Here is a 16,835-nt window from a genome sequence, read left to right as displayed (position 1 = left end):
AGAGACAGAGACAGAGACAGAGACAGACAGACATTGATTTGTTCCACTCAATTATACATTCATTGATGGATTCTTATAATTATATGTGTCCTGAGAGACAAAGAAAGAGAGAGAGAGGGAGACAGACAGACATTGATTTGTTCCACTCAATTATGCATTCATTGATGGATTCTTGTATATGCCCTGACCAGGGATCAAACCCCAAACCGTGGCATGGGGATGACACTCCAGCCAACTGAGCTGCCCATCCAGGCCAGAGGGGCCTGTTGAAGGGAGTTCTATCTGGAAGGTGTTTATGGGGAATTTCAGATTTCCAATAGGATAAGAAGAGCTGAAAACATAGAAAGCGAGCCTAGAAAGAAGCCCATGAGATTGAACAGCCGGAGTAGGAGGAGGCATACCGGAATGGGTTTTGAAAGAGAACAATGCTGAATGCTGCCAAGACTCAAAACGAGGACTGAAGCGTGTGCAGTGGATTTGGCAGCGAGAGGCCGGCAGAGTGGTTTCTCTGTAGTGGCGGGCAGGAGCCAGATTGGGGGATGACGAGTGAAAGGAATACATAAGCACGCAGCGCAGTCACGTACAGAACGGGTGGCTGTGGTGGAAAGCAGCAAGAGAGAACGTGGGCTCAGAGGAGGGAGGGTTTTATATTTTGTAAAAGTTAATTCCCATTAGTTTTTAGTGGGGAAGGTCCCAGCATACACTGGAAGTCAGTAAGCTAGCGAGCACTGTAGGATGAAGACAGGGGCGCCTGGCACTGCCTTACAGTGGTGTGAAAAACCACAGGGAGATCTGAGGCCACTTTGAGTTTAGCATCTCAGTTTAAGTTAAATAGTATTTGTAAGGGATTGGATTTTATTTGGGAAAATTGTCTACTATTTTCTGAAATCCTGCATTCACATTAAGGCAACGCTAAATTGATAATTTTAAAGTAAAAGTAAGTAACCACATTCATAGAAGTATGCTGCAAAGGCTTCACATTTAAGAAGATATTTATCCAAATGTCAGTGTATATGGAGTAATAAAGATATCTTTAAAGAAGTTCTGAAAAGGCCTTTGGAGTTCGCATGTTTTGCGAGAGCAGGTAGAAGAGGAACGTGACTGGTGAAGTCCAGTCTGATCGTGGAGGAGAAGCCCAGCCCAGCGCTTATTTTGTTTAATTAGGAAAGAGCAGGTCAACTCTCAAATGAAGTTTGAATAAAGGAATTTTTTAAAGTCCTTTTTCGCCCTGGCCGGTTTGGCTCAGTGGATAGAGCGTCCGCCTGTGGACTGAAGGGTCCCAGGTTTGATTCCGATTCCCAGTGGGGGGTGTGCAGGAGGCAGCCGATGGATGTTTCTCTCTCATCGATGTTTCTAACTCTCTATCCCTCTCTGTAAAAGATTAATAAATTATATATATTTTTTAAATCCCTTTTTCTTACTCAGAAGAAAGTAGAAGCAGCCTTAGACCCCTTAGGAATTTTATTTTTAAATGTGGTGTTTTTTTTCTTTTTTAATATATTTTATTGATTTTTTCTAGAGAGGAAGAGAGAGAGATAGAGAGTTAGAAACATCAATGAGAGAGAGACATTTATCAGCTGCCTCCTGCAACCCCCCCCACTGGGGATGTGCCCGCAACCAAGGTACATGCCCTTGACCGGAATCGAACCTGAGACCTTTCATTCCACAGGCCGACGCTCTATCCACTGAGCCAAGCCGGTTTTGGCAGGAATTTTATTTTTAAATACTTTTAATTATTTTATTTTGATGTTTACACGTGTGTGAAAAAAATCACAAGGATTTTTTATATATATATATCATAAATTTAGGTTGCTGTACCTTTAATAACCTTACAAAATAATTTAAGATAGAATTCTTTCTTAAATTACCATTTCAGAAAAAAAACAACCCTCTTTATTTTTTTTTTTAAATATATTTCATTGGCTTTTTTCAGAGAGGAAGGGAGAGAAATACAGAGTTAGAAACATTGATGAGAGCAAAATCGACCAGCTGCCTCCTGCACACCCCCACTGGGGATGTGCCCACAACCAAGGTGCACGGCCTTGATCGGAATCGAACCTGGGACCCTTCAGTCCGCAGGGCTGACACTATCCACTGAGCCAAACCGGCCAGGGCAACCCTCTTTAAAAAAATTATGTGTGTGTGTGTGTGTGTGTGTGTGTGGGTGTGGGTGTGGGTGTGGGTGTGGGTTAGTGAAGGGATGCGAGACATCCGTGGTTTCCCAGACAGACACACAGATGTCTGCACATCGGGGCTTCTGGGAAGCACTTACCCACAGGCCTGTCCGCAGAGGTCCCGGCCCTCAGGGCACCTTCCTCCCAGATGGTGTGATTACTCGCCAAGCGTCGTCACCATTCCCAGGTCTCTCAGCTCACTTGGCGTTTTAGTTCTAGTGTTTCCAGCTGCCGATTTACAAGTCACTTATTCAGTGTTATGGTTTTAATGTTTATGCTCTGATACGACTTGGATTTGGGTAAGAAACGCCCATGGATGCATAGGACAGCCATAGGATTGTATAAACTGTGTCGTTGAATCTTTAGACGTCTTTATAAGGAGAATGCTACGTTTTAAACCTCATGTTGTTAGCTGTGTTAGTAGGGCTCTTCAGCAGAAGCTCTGAGTAAAGCTCTTTTGAAATGTTTGTTTCCTTATGCATAGATTCGATGTTACAGAGTCCCAGATCATAATTATAATATGCCAGCTTCTCACAGGAACCCTGGGACCTTGGTTCTGGAACTCCACGGTAACTGCTAGAACATTCATGCTGTCCAATGAACAAATGGCGTGAACTCAATGATGACAGCACCTTTGTCATGCACAGAGTAATTAAAAAAAAAAATCAAAAGTCTGGTGGTATTTCACAGGCAAACAGGTTATTAGAAAACGAATAATTTTAATATCTAATAGGGCAATAAAAATCCACCCTATTAAACAAAATTTTTAAAAAATAATATTTTGATGATCTGATGCTAAAAACAATTCTCTCTCCCATTTACCTACTATAACCAATATCATTTTTGCTCTATGTAATATTTTTAAAAACAAATACCTTTCCACCATGAAATAGAATTCTTTGGGTATTTATATTTTGAAAACAATAAAGCAAGCAGAGTTTTCCTTAGATAAGTAAAAGAACTTTTTATAGCGATGTAGAAAAAAATCCATTTACTCTCTTCACTTACTTAGCGTATCACTTAAGCTCTGCAGTCCTGGTGCTTCTGCTTCTGTGTGCAGTGATTTTGTTTTTTAAAAATTAATGCTACAAGCTGTTCTTGCTTCTGTTATGTTTACTATTTTCCTCTCTTGTGCTTTTAAGACTAAGTATCTTTAGCTTTCCTGTTACTATAGTCATCCTTTGACTATTTTCTTTTTCAGGTGTGTGCTTTTTAATATTAAATACAAATTTCTGTAGTTAATGCTAAGGGTAACGTAACTTTTTCTTCAGATATTAGAAGTCTGATTTTGACCTTATGACTTTTAAAAATTCAAGATTTATTAGGAAATTGTTTCCCACTAGAATAGGCCAGAATCCTTCACACTTTAAATATATTTTTATTGATTTTTTACAGAGAGGAAGAGAGAGATATGGAGAACTAGAAACGTCGATGAGAGAGAATCATCGATCAGCTGCCTCTTGCACACCCCCTACTGGGAATGTGCCCGCAACCCAGGTACATGCCCTTGACCGGAATTGAACCTGGGACTTTTTTAGTCCGCAGACTGATGCTCTACCACTGAGCCAAACCGGCTTCGGCATCCTTCACACTTTAGAATGAAAGAGTGTATTTACAAAAAAAAAAAAAAAAAATAGAGCTTAGGTTCTGTTTATTTTGTAAATATAGTTATTCAGTGGCAGTAACAATAACTTTGGGGACAAGCCAATAATGAGGGATATTCTACAACTCCCCCCCCCCCCCCAATCAAATAAATTTCGCATGTGGAGAATACTGAGTGCTACAGGCATGTTTCAGGAACAAAACTGAAGCCATTTCCAATTGATTTCACAATATATTTTTATGATTACTTGTGGAATTCCATCCTGGGCTAGAATAATGTTCAGGATGTCCCCTTCAGCATCCTTTCCTGGTCGCCTCTCTTTGGAACTTTCTCCAAAGATCTGAGGCTTCGGCTCACTGCAGTTGTCTAGATTGACCACTTTCATAGCTCAAATGTTACTATTAATTACGTCCACCAAAGGTCACTGCCACCACTCTTCCTAATGAAATTCACAGTCAAGATGCTGACTGTATTGTTTACTTTCCCCGTGTGTACCTGTGCTAACTAAGGGCCCTGTAGTTAGAGGTCCCTCCTGTTAAAATGTCTGTGGAAATGAATGCATTTTCCTTTGAACATGGAAGATGCTTTTCCTCCACACACATCGCCTTCCCTTCCCCCGGTTGCTGCGAACCTGCAGACGTTTTCTGCTTTTGGTATTCGCCACTTGAACAGATTTGCTCACTTAAATAAAATTGTCAGATGGACTTTTTTTCCTTACAGAGTTCAGGGGGGAAATAAGCTTCACAACGAGAGCTTCTTTCTAATGTATTCCCAAATTAATTTCATTTGTTAGCATCGAAACTCCCTAGGTCAGCCATTGCCTGTTGGGTTGAGCCATTTTAGAGAACATTGTGTTAGAAGACGAGAAGCATCGTCCCGAAACATAGAAACATCTCAGTGAAAGCAAGTTAAACACCCCTGACAGACGTTTGTTGATCACAGTCTAAAATGTAGAAGAGCTTGGTCAGCATTGCGTAGGAACAACACTTACTTTTATATATATATATATATATATATATATATATATATATATATATATTATTGATTTTGTACAGAGAGGAAGGGAGAGAGAGATAGAGCTAGAAACATCGATGAGAGAGAGTCATCGATCAGCTGCCTCTTGCACACCCCCCACTGGGGATATGCCCGCAACCAAGGTACATGCCCTTGACCGGAATTGAACCCGGGTCCCTTCAGTCCCCAAGCCGACGCTCTAGTATCCATTGAGCCAAACCGGTTTCGGCAGGAACAACACTTACTGTCTCTGTCCCTGGCCGTTGGAAATCATTTAGCCTGTCTTACTAAATTTCTCATCTATAGGATGGTGGGAATAGGTTCTGCCTCCTAGCGTGGTTTTGATGATTAAGAGTAAAATAATAATAATAATAATAATAATAATAATAATAATATGTTAACTATAGTGACTGGCATATAGTAAGTGGTCATTACCATTAGTATCAATTTTCAGACCTGTGTTAGTAACTCCCAGTGGTTTCCAGGTTTCTTCGGAATTGATGGTGCTAGTTTGAGTGGGATCCCTGTATTTAACTCCAGGATTACTGCTCAGCGAGGTGAGAGGACCGTTTTCCAGGCTGAGCTGGACTGGCTGCCCCTCAGCAAACGTGGGTCCTCTTGGAGGACCTGCTCTGCGCTGGCCTTTGGCTATTCTCTTCCTCAAAGTCACTAGACAGTTTGTTGTTTGTTTTTGTTTTAAGTCTTCCAAGATCATCTAAAGATCCAGGCAGTCATTCATGGGGTAGACAATATTTTTTTAGATAATTCAGCCTACCTCAGAAATAGACACTTAGACTTTCTCTCTATATAACACTTGAGTTTAAAATACTCCTGGTTATCACTCAGCTGTGCTGGTAGTCATTATTTAGCGTTAATCTAAGCTTGCCTTGCCCAGTTTGCCCCTTATCAAGGGCAGGAAGTGAAATATCAGAAGGCAGTGCATTGAATTTGAAGCTAATCTTTACTCCAGGCCACCAATCTTCACCCCACCCATGGTATTTCTGGTACCGCACCCGAGGAATGCGGTACCCTGGGCATGCACGTTCCCTAGCACTCAGGCCCATTTAGGAATAATCCCAAATCTGTAGTTACCAGCAGTCTAATCTTCGAATAGGGTTCCAGGCACCCTCACTGCCTTTTTGAAGAAAATGCTTTTGAAATAATGGCTCACAAGTCAAACTATGAATCAGGGTTTCTTTGGCTCGGTGAAGGTAGCCCTAGCGCTTGTGTTAACCACGCTGGTAGCCAGCCCAGATTACAACACTATTGCATGTGCTGTGTGTAGTTTAAGGAAAAAAACTATGTTTGCAAATTTGCAAGTATATCTTCGAAACATTCTGGGCAAAGGTGATTAACATGCTTATCAACTCACACCGAATGTCAGTTAAATCCCCTCGCACCTTCACTTAATACCGAGTCGTCTTGGAATTTGAACCAAGTGCGTGTGGTAGGTATCCCAGTTTGGGGCTTTGTACAGATCTTTCATGTTTTCTATTCCCTTTTACATTTATCCGAGGTACAAATAATTGCATGAGGTTCCCTCCATTTTTATTTTGTAATTCTATACTTCTGGCCCTTCCCCTCCTACAAGGCTACTTCACATGTCCAGCAAAATGTTGTAAGATGTCTGCCCTCCACCTGAGACAGAGTCGATCATCTTTGACACCTGCTTAGTCTCCTGAGTCCGCTACTGAGTGTAATTTTCCTTATTGGCAACACCACTCACCAGGTCAGCGCTACGGATTCTTTTTAGCCTAATCCAGCCCACTTCCCCCCAAAATGTGTCTATCCGGATAACCGCATCCCTGTATGTTTGCTGCTTAATCAGCTTGTTGGAAAAACGTTCTTGAGCAAACAGAGATCCATTTTTCTTAGCGGCAAGAGACTCGTTTCCACCCAGTTCCTCGCTATGGGTGTGAGAGCTTCCAGCCCTTAGCCTGCTGGTTGTCAGGTCAGTTTTAGGAATGGGTGCTCGGCTCCGCTCTGGCTTTGAGCCCCCTTGCCGTTGTTGAAGTCTATTTTTCTTAGACTTTAAAAAAAAAAAAAAAGCTTACTTTCTTAACAGATAAATGATTCACTTTGTTTAAAAACTAATGTTATACAAAAGGTAAGCAGTGAGTCTCCCCCAGCCTCCTCTTCCCACGCTGCCCCCCGCCAGGTGACTGCTGCTCTCAGTTTACGCTTTATCCTTCCAGGCACTTGGTACACAGTTTAACGGCAAAAAGGAAAAACAGAGTATTTTTTTAATGCAGGAAAAGTAACACAGGCACAATCTAGACGCATAGTTCTGTTTTTTGTTTTTACCTCATGTGTCGTTCACACGTGTCTATATCACTGTAGGGAGCTGCCCCCACTTTTTTAAAAAGCTACCAGATATCCCGTGGAGGCACCTCGTTTCTGGGACCACGCCCTCGTTTCCAACTCACTATTACAATAACACGGTGGTGAGACACCGGGTGCGAACGCTGTTCTCAGCATCCAGAGGCCTGTGGATCCAGGCCTCCGAGGTGAGGCCTCCAGGCCTGACCGAGTGCCGGCAGGGAGGGACGGTGTAGGCTTCGCTCCTCGGTCTTTTTGCCCGAATTCTTTTTCCAGACTCTGGCCTTCTCTTTTCTGCTGCCTGTTTTTGTACCGGGTTCGCCTCTCTCTGAGCGTAAGGTCCTTCATTTCCAGCTCCCTCGAAGCTAACCCTCGGCTGCTTTCAGTGTCTTCTTTCCGGAGATCTTAGGGCAGTTGACCTCATAAACATGAGACTCTGACACCTGGGGGAGACTTTTTTCACCCCCGTGCCGTGGGAGGCAGGACACGAGGCCGTCCGCAGGGCAGTCCGTTGCTCACGGCCTCCGTGAAAGCTCCGTTTCTCCCGCTGGACGCTGCAAAGCCGCGTTCCAGGATCTGGTGTGAGACGGCGGCACAGCGCAACCCTCTGCTTGACACTCAAAACTGAATACACACACTTGTTTTTTTTCTTTTTGGTTGGAAAGGTGAAGCTCTGGTTTTCAGCCCAACCTCAGTCAGAAACTCCCTTTGGAAAGGAGGGGTTTTTATTGCTCTGTGAAATTCATCAAATTCAATGAAAAGGCTCTGGATTTTACTTGATTTTGCTTGTAACCAATTTGTGACACCTCTTCCCCTTTCCTCGATTATTTGAGATTTGTGTCGATTGTGCATGATAGAGGAACGCTGCTAAGCTTGCAACTAATGAACTTGAAATTGTTTTGAGTAATTCTGCTTTTTTGGCTTTTTGTACCTAATCAGAATTGATGTGACTGAAGTGCAAATCTTCATAATAATCATGCATTTGCTGGCAGTGATTGGAGGACCACCTTTTTGGCAGTCTATGGTAATTTCGTTCACATTGTGTATCCCATGTCATGCATGTTGTGTTTTGCTTGTGTTTCTAATATAGGATAATGCGGTTACAGGGGGAAATGTAAGATTACTTGGTTCTTTCTGAAAACGAAAGGCACACAGCAGTCGGACCCCAACTTTCCCCTAGGGCCCGGTGGATTGCACCAGCACAGTCACGTGATGCCTTAGATGCCCCCCGAGCTGGTTTTCAAGGTGCTCTCCCACTGTGATGTGTCCCTCCATGTTACAGCCGAGGAAGCGGCAGGGAGCGTATGAGTTAACCAATGACAAGGCTTATCCTCTTTCTGAACTCAGTTTTTTGTTTGTTTTGCTTTTAAAATATATTTTATTGATTTTTTTTTACAGAGAGGAAGAGAGAGGGATAGAGAGTTAGAAACATCAATGGGAGATAAACATCGATCAGCTGCCTCCTGCACACCCCTACTGGGGATGTGCCCGAAACCAAGGTACATGCCCCTGACCGGAATCGAACCTGGGACCTTTCAGTCTGCAGGCTGACGCTCTTATCCACTGAGCCACACCAGTTTCGGCAGAACTCGTGTTTTTTTTGTCATATGCTTAGAGCTGAATGGCAAATTTGGGGTATTTAAGAAGGTAACTCTGCCCCCCAAACTGAACAGATGCTATTGAAGCCAGTGCCATAGGTTTGTTTTTTTTTTAACAAGCCACACCCTGGATTTTCAGCCTGACCTAATATATAGGCTCCCCTGCAGTCCCAGATTCTTTTCCAGAAGCCTCTGGGAGAGGGACTGTGCTCTGTGTGACATGGAGGCGGAGGACACGGGCTCAGGAGCCCGCCTGCCTGAGAAGGCCCAGCTCCAGTCTCCGGTGGGGCTTCACCTGTCCGCTCCTTGCTGCTCTCTCCCTCCTCTGTCCAGTGGGGACAGCAGTCCGGTCCCATCGGGCGGTTTTGTGGATTAAATGAGTAAATGTGCGTAAAGCACTTAGAACGGAGCCATCACATAATAAGTTTCACATGTTGCTGCTCTTAGGGTTAGAATGACCTTCCAGATCTGATTCAAACTAGTTTGTCCTCCCTGATCTGGTTAACCACGACCGCTCCCACGGCCCATGCAGTATTTGTCACTTACCAGGAGTTACCTTACCAAAAAGGTTTACTGCTCCTGCACAAACAGAACTCTCAAAAGCCGGATTAATGTTAAGGTATAAAGGAAGCTCACCGAGCACCAATTTCACAGGGAAGTGAAATTAGCACACTCCCCTAAGTACGTGTTGCCAGAAATTATCTAATGCCCTTTATTTGGGGGATGAAGGGATAAGCCTAATCCACAGCCAACCAGAAAAAGCTGGAAAACATTCAGTCATGCACATACTACGTACATAATACCGTTCAGGTCCACCTTTCCTCCATGTAGTCTCAGAGCCAGTACGGTCTTTGGTGAAATCTGACTTCTATGGATTTCACCAAGGAATTTTATTACTTTTGCTCTCCATTAGGTTAATAGTTATTTTTTAAATATGTCAAATTTATATCACTGCATTTGAAAAATAATTCAGCCATAGAAGAAGGCTTTTTCTTTTCCCATAACTAGATCGTAAAGCCTACCCCCAGTTACATGTGTTATATGGCTTTGTGTTTTACACCCAAATCTCCCCACAGCCCCCCACCCGCAGTTTGAATATCTTAAACAGATAAATAGCCGTAGTTTTAGCACACTGGTGACAAAATGAAATGGGATTCTGGCTTGGCCATCCAGACAAGCCAGCATCAGGTATGCACACCCATCCATCCAGTTACCAGCATGAAGTACGTGAGCACTGTTGTACGGGGGTTACATACCCACTCAGGCCACACGCATCTCAGTTTGGGCTTTTACCTGGCAGTAAGTTTGCTGCAGGTATACCTTGTTGCCTTTTTAAAACTAGGATTTATGCACACATCACTTATGTAATTTTTCTTAAAGGATCAGATATTTTGCCCTATCTTTATTGGTAATTAAGAAAGTATAATCATCCTTTAGTTGTTTTACAAGGGGCCCACCGGTCCAGCGTCAGGGTCACTGAGATCAGTTGCAGAGGGAGACCCCCGCCCCGTCTTATTCGCATCCCTGTTCCTCCCGTCACCGTCCCCGGATGAAGGGGAGGACTTCACCTCATGGTCCTTTTGGGGGCGCAGAGAAAAGGTCTGTGTCCTTTGAGCGGTCCCCAGGGGAGTCCCATCACTGACCCAGGCCACTGTATGTCACCGTTTTCTTCTTGGCCCTGAGCATCTACTGCTGCATCTGTTCATGCAGGAGGGATGACCATGTGCGGTGCTCCCACTTCTCTGTGTGCCAAAGGGAGAGATGGTTTGTTCAGGATCGAGATGTGACATTTCCATCTCTTCTGAGGTTGATGTCATAAAGTGGAAAAATGCTTCCTAAATCTCATTCAAAAGCTTTTGCTAATATTCAGAAAGCAAATTTACGGCAAACAAAAATAGCGCCGAGGTCTTCACAAAGCTGATCGCAGGCGGTCAGCTCCCGCACAGGTAAGTGGTCCGTGTCGCTGCGTGTGGAGCACACGTTCCTGCCGCTCTTCCTCCTCGTCACAGAGACCGGTTCTCACCACGGTGGTCGTTTATGGTGGTTGGGTTTGGTTGGGTATTTTTTGTCTTGTTTTTCTTTTTTCTTTTTTTTTCAGGAAAAAATATTTTTATGCACAAAAGTCCACTAGAGTGTGGTTGACATGTTGCAAGAAATAAAATAACACATTTTTGTGTGTGTTACTTCCCAAAAGAATAGATCCGTTTGGACTGCCTGGGAACTATCTGTTATCAGATCACTCTTTTGAAATGGGGGGGGGGGGGCATACAACTTTGAAAGGGACCCATAAATAATCCGCACATGGTTCCTTTCACTGACATTTGATTCTCGTTACATGTCCTAGTTGATTAAATGTGTGTATATTAAGCCATGACACACCTTATTCATTAGGTAGAACTGAAGTCATATAGGTGGTGTAACATATCTCATTCTCAAACTAAAAAGGTGGACACTAATTAGTGTTGCATTGTCTTTTCATAGAATTCACTTATATTAAAAGTATTTACAAATAGTCGTAGTCCACATTCTTTGAAAGAACGTATCTATATTCAATAGTACTTTCTATTTTTGCTGAGATTTATAGAACCTATAGGAACACTTTATTATGTTCCTGAGAAAACTAGTGTAACAGTTAGTAGCCCAAACCATTGAACCATAACATGGGTCCATTGTCAGTCTGGTACATTGAGGGTTTGAGATCCTTTTTCCATTTCCAACCTTTTAAGACACAAAGTACATTAGATTGGCATTACTTTGGATGCATCATTTCATGGCATGAATGAGAGGGTTTTTCCCTGGCTGTGGGCCAGGCCCCAGGCCCCAGGGGAGATGTGTCCTGGCCAGTCTCGGAGGCTCCGAAGCCCTGGAGGCCTGATCTGAAGGGTCTTCGCGCAGCTCTGGCTGCTCCTGCAGAGTGGGTGCACCTGGGCCACCGTGGAGGGGTCCCAGGAGGACAGAGAGGCTGGGAGGGACAGAATGCGCCACCCTCCTTAACCTTGGGTGTGAGGTGGCAGTGGCAACACCTCTGGTGCTTTTTGTAAGCGGAGCAGTTGGTGCCGATGTTGGAGGGATCCCCGGGAGAGGCTTTGGGTTCCACTGGCCCCTGCTTCCCCTTCACTCTGCCTCCAGTCTCCTGGCAGCTCGCTTCCCTGTGCCCTGAGTGTGGGCCCAGCGTGTCCTCACACTCCCTCAGAACTGATGGAGAGGAAGAGATGGAGGTCTTCCTCCTGCAGTACATGGGGCTCTAGAGAGAAGACACAAATCGGCTCGAACACAGCCCTCCCCAGGAGCTCGTCCTGGTGTGTGCAGCCGTCACACGGCGGGAGAGTGCGTCCTCGCCGTGTTTCCGGCACTTGCTTCTGAGTCTGTTCTTGCTCACTCTGTGGTCCAAGCCACTCACTAATGCGCCTGGCTTTTCTAATGCATCTGCTGCCTCTCTCTTCTTTCAAAAAGCTGCCGTTTCCATGGTCCTGAAGCATTTTCCAGGTTTCACATACAGCTGTGACACCGTCCAGCCAGCTGGACGCAGCTCTCGGCCCCTGGCGCCCATTCCGCCGGCCCCTAAAGCCTGGCTGCTTCTGGAATGAGGGAGAGGGTAGGGTTTCCCTCCGGCCAGACAGGGCCTTTGTCTTGGGAGGGGACAGGGAGCCGGCCCGCATTCGGAGTTTCGGCCAGGTGCCTCAGGTTGCCTCTGCAGTGGCTCTGGCTTTCTGAACCGGAGCAGAAAAACCTCCTGGAATGCGAGCAGCCATGGTGTTGGTTTTCCCTTTTGTTGAAAACAAGTTTTGGATTGGTCTGTAGGGCTTGGAGATCAGTTAGGGAAGGAGGACAGCATTGAGCATGGGCCAGAAAGGTCTGGCTTGATTTTGAAGTTGACCTTTTTCATGTCAGAAGCGTAAACACCACCACGGTACATCTTGAAGCTCCAACAGTTGATTCCAACTTTTTTTTTTTTTTTTTTTTAGAGTTGCAATTTTGCAAGAGGTCATAGAGTTGTGTAAACAAAGAGAGGTCTTAAGAATTTTGAAGAAATTGAGGATCTAAACATTAAGAATTACATCTACTAATTTTACTGCAGTTTTATCCATAGGAACAAATAGAAGATCTCAGATTTTTCCATTTGGTTTTTAAACGTGTAGGCAGATGGCAGCCTAAAAAGCATTAGCAGCTCTCGTTCATTGCTTTCATTGTGAAAACTCATTGCCTGCTAAGCCTGGGCTTTTGGAAGCTTGTTCCTATGGTCATTTATTTCTATGTTTAGACTCATTATTGTATTGTTGCTTTCTTTCAGTCTATATTGGACAAAACTTGAGACTTTAGAAAAGCTACAGGGGAGGTATAGGAAGGGAGAGATTCTTAAATGATTTTAAATATTAATGCAAGTGTATGTCATTTTAAATGATGGGCTTGTATTCGCAAGATTAAATACATGATCTCAAACCACTCAGCCTCCTTGTTTTAAATCCGTCCTCCTCCTCCTCGATGTGCTTGCCGTGTTCGACCCCACGCGTGAACCCTTCTCGCGTGCCCTCTGCTTCCTGGCTGCTTGCATCCTAACAGTTTGGCCGTGGGGACTCTTCTGAGTAGAACTTCTGTCTTCCATCCTCTGGTTTACAGCTGTTTGTTTTCAATCCAGTTGCAAATATTTGTAGTCTTTCATCATCCACATTTGATCGTAACAATGAGTAACAAATTAAGGATGTGGGGGTAGAGTTTTTAAAAAGTGCACAAAGAAAAAGACAGAGAACTCTTTGCTAAAAACACCAGAAGACAGCCCAGTTCACACTGTTGCCAGGCTTCTGAGATGTGTTCAACACATAGCTTCTGACTCAAATTAAGCAAGTTGGATCAGTTATTTTCTTTTGCAGTGAGATGAATTTCTGTCTAGCCTCATCTCCTGAGACTTGTTATATTGCTCATAAAGGAAAGGAGAGAGGAGCTTCCATCAGTTTTAAGTATTTACTGAACTGAGAACATAATCAGAATATGAATTGAGTATGTGATTGTTCTGTCTTCCTATTTCAGTTTGTATATATTTTAATTGCTCTTTCTCTCTGCCTATTAAAGATTCCAGTGCTGAATATTCAAGTGAAAATTTTTCCTGCACTTTGTACTGTCGCAGGGACCATATTTTCCTGTACGAATTATTTCCGTGTAATCTTCACAGGTGGTGTTGGGAAAAATGGATCAACGATCGCAGTGAGTATCGCTTGTGCTTCCCAGTGATGGTTTATGCTAGGACTCAGTGTGGGGGTCACTTGGTTTTTCACCTGAATTATATGGAATCGCCCGGCCAGCATCGCTCAGTGGTTGAGCGTTGACCTGTGAACCAGGAGGTCACAGTTCAGTTCTGGTCAGGGCACAGGCCTGGAATGCAGGCTCGATCCCCAGCAAGGGGGCATGCAGGAGGCAGCCGATCAATGATGCTCTCTCATCACTGATGTTTCTCTCTCTCTCCCTTTCTCTGAAATCAATAAAAATTGTACTGAATTATATAAAATCACTTGTCAACTAGGAGTTTCCTCTTAGTCTTAAAAAGAGTAACATACAAAACTTCAGTTTTATTTTACATGCATACAATGATATGCTTGTATTTTTGTGATATGCACAAACTTAATGCACCTGTATTATTATTTTTTTTTTTAAGTGTGGCCTGTTTTATAAAATAAGCCTGGCCTCTTAAAAGTGAACTCCTCAGTTTGTGCCTTCCCAGGCCGGGGCCTGCTTCTCCTGAGCTGTGCTGATGCTCCGTTGTAGAAACTGTTGGCTGTCAGATTGCACAAGGTTCTTAAAAGCTTCAGTTGGTCGGTATCAAGTCCCACTAACCCGCCTCCTCTCTGCCCTGCACAGGGAACAAGTGTCCTTTCTCCTTTCCTCCACATTGGATCCGTGATCACATTAGCCGTGATGATCTACAAGAAGTCCGCAGTCCAGCTTTTTGAAAAGCATCCCTGTCTTTATATACTGACGTTTGGTTTTGTATCTGCTAAAATCACCAATAAGCTTGTGGTAAGCACGAACGTTTTTGTTTGTTTTTAATTTTCATCTTATTCTGGGTTTAGGGCCGTAGTTTTCACCCCCTGGTGTCCCGAGAAGTTCTAGAGTTTGCCCTCCTCCGATTGGAATCTCCTGACATCAGTCTGGGCACTGTTGGTGTCTTCTGTGAAGGGACAGCAGGCTTACCAGGAGCTCCTTGAGCCACGTGGCTCTCCTTTCTCTCCACAGTGTCACCTGCTTAGTTTGCTCACCTGCATTCTTCCGCCTCCGTCTAGACGCTCACACCGGGCTCCTGGTGAGAGGCGTGGTTGGGGGCCTAGTTGATGGCAGAACCCTGGGGTGCGTAGCTCTCACACACACTTCGTGCTGTCAGGTTTTTGGTTTTAGAAATGAGCGCATGTTGCTGAAGAATTCTTGAGACTTGATGTTGGAGCACAGTCCTGGTTTTCTGCGTAGCTCACAGTTGCTCCAACACGGAAATGCCCACGCCATTGGTTTCCTTCCTTCCTAGGTGGCTCACATGACCAAGAGTGAAATGCACTTGCACGACACAGCCTTCATAGGCCCGGCACTTCTGTTTCTGGATCAGTATTTCAACAGCTTCATCGATGAATACATTGTGCTTTGGATTGCCCTGGTAGGTACTGTATTTCATGATGTGGAGGCTACTTGCTTGTTTCAGTGGGCCAGTCCTGAGAGAGCCATCTTACAATTGGAATGATTTAGAATGTCAAAGCCTCACTTATAGGACTTTGTTCCTTGTGGCTTCATCTCTGAACCATTTTCTACATTAATTTTTAATTCTGCCCGCATTAGGGCTTATAAAATCCCTATTTCTGACTATAAAGCAGGAGTTGGCAAACAATACCCAGGCTGTAAATAAAGTTTTATTGGGACACAGCCATGGTCATACATGCATGTGTTATCTGTGGCTGCGTTCATGCAGCAATGGCAGAGTTGAGCATTCATGACAAAGCCTGAAATAATGACTGTCTCTAAGAAAGAGTTTGTTGATCCTTGCTGTTAAGGAAGAATCAGTGAATACTGGTGTGTGAAATTGTATGGCTCGGAGGGTGACTCTGAAGAGAGAGGGAGAAATCCAGAAGCCATGCCTCTGCACTGGTAAGCTGAGGGTAGCCTACGCAGGTCAGGTGACTCTAATCGTCTCGTTTCGTTCCAGGTCTTCTCTTTGTTTGATTTGATCCGCTACTGTGTCAGCGTCTGCAATCAGATCGCATCTCACCTGCACATACACGTCTTCAGAATCAAGGCCTCTACAGCTCACTCGAACCATCACTAGTGATGGAGCCGGTGTGGAATAGGAAACTCGTGCTTTCTGCAGGAAAGAATCTGAACATATTAATGAGAGTGGGGAGGACAAGAACAAATATAATTTATAATAATCAACGTGGTATAACTTTTATCCTTTGTTACTGGTAACACTCCTTAACGATCCTCTGTGAGAACGGGAGTTTGAAGTCCTGTCCCATATGTTGTACATGTCGATGTACAGGCTTGGCCAAGCGAGCGTGCGGGGAACAATGCCATGTGCTTGTCAGCTGTCCTGGATTCGGAATAAGATTGTCTTGGGGGGCTGATCCCCTGCAGTGGAGATTGCTTAGGTAGAATATTTGCAGGCCAAAAGTCGGTTGCTTTATAATTTTAACAAATCATCATCTTTTAGTGACATCTTTGATTCATGTCTTCTCAAGCTTTCTTTGCAAAGGAGCTCGGCTCAGGAGATGTGCCCTCTGGCTTGTGTGGGGGAGCGAGTGACCAACACCCGGAATCCGGAGGGAAAGGTTTCCTATCTACATTGTCGAGGAAGTCATTTTTTTATTGCTCAAGAAACGGAGTGTCTCGTGGGCTGGGAACCCTGTCAGCATGCGGAATAATGTACCTTTGTCGATTCATTTTATTTTTTTAAATAAATATATGATCTGAAAGCCAGCGTTTTTCTCAATTTTATTCACTGGAAGAATAAAACTATGTTTTAATGTCATTTTTCAAACTGGAAGCAAAATTGATTTCTGTTCTTTAATAAATAAGAAAATTTGGTCAGCCACGTTGTCGTTCTGTCCTGTGACCTTTCTGTTTTGTATAAATTATTCAACTTAAAACAGGACTGTA

At 44.0% G+C, this 16,835-nt stretch overlaps 1 protein-coding gene across 6 annotated transcripts in view; it reads left to right on the top strand.

Moving 5' to 3' along the window:
• The window catches only part of CEPT1 (choline/ethanolamine phosphotransferase 1), a 30,502-nt gene extending 13,851 nt beyond the window's left edge, over positions 1–16,651 (top strand). For 2 of the 6 annotated variants that reach the window (XM_036453336.2, XM_036453330.2), the window contains 6 exons: positions 8,050–8,134; positions 13,776–13,907; positions 14,559–14,717; positions 15,217–15,342; positions 15,886–15,975; positions 16,418–16,651. In XM_036453336.2, the coding sequence (XP_036309229.1) occupies positions 8,050–8,134; positions 13,776–13,907; positions 14,559–14,717; positions 15,217–15,342; positions 15,886–15,975; positions 16,418–16,600 (775 nt within the window). In that variant the 3' untranslated portion in view covers positions 16,601–16,651. Of the gene's footprint in view, positions 1–2,658; positions 2,744–8,049; positions 8,135–13,775; positions 13,908–14,558; positions 14,718–15,216; positions 15,343–15,885 lie in introns of all 6 variants that reach the window. The other 4 variants (XM_036453331.2, XM_036453335.2, XM_036453333.2 and 1 more) reach the window with 4 other exon arrangements.
• Positions 16,652–16,835: the final 184 nt, after the last annotated feature.

This window comes from Pipistrellus kuhlii, unplaced genomic scaffold (assembly GCF_014108245.1).
Source record: "Pipistrellus kuhlii isolate mPipKuh1 unplaced genomic scaffold, mPipKuh1.p scaffold_m20_p_24, whole genome shotgun sequence".
In the NCBI taxonomy this organism is placed as follows: Eukaryota; Metazoa; Chordata; class Mammalia; order Chiroptera; family Vespertilionidae; genus Pipistrellus; species Pipistrellus kuhlii.
This window is presented reverse-complemented; position numbering and strand designations above follow the sequence as displayed.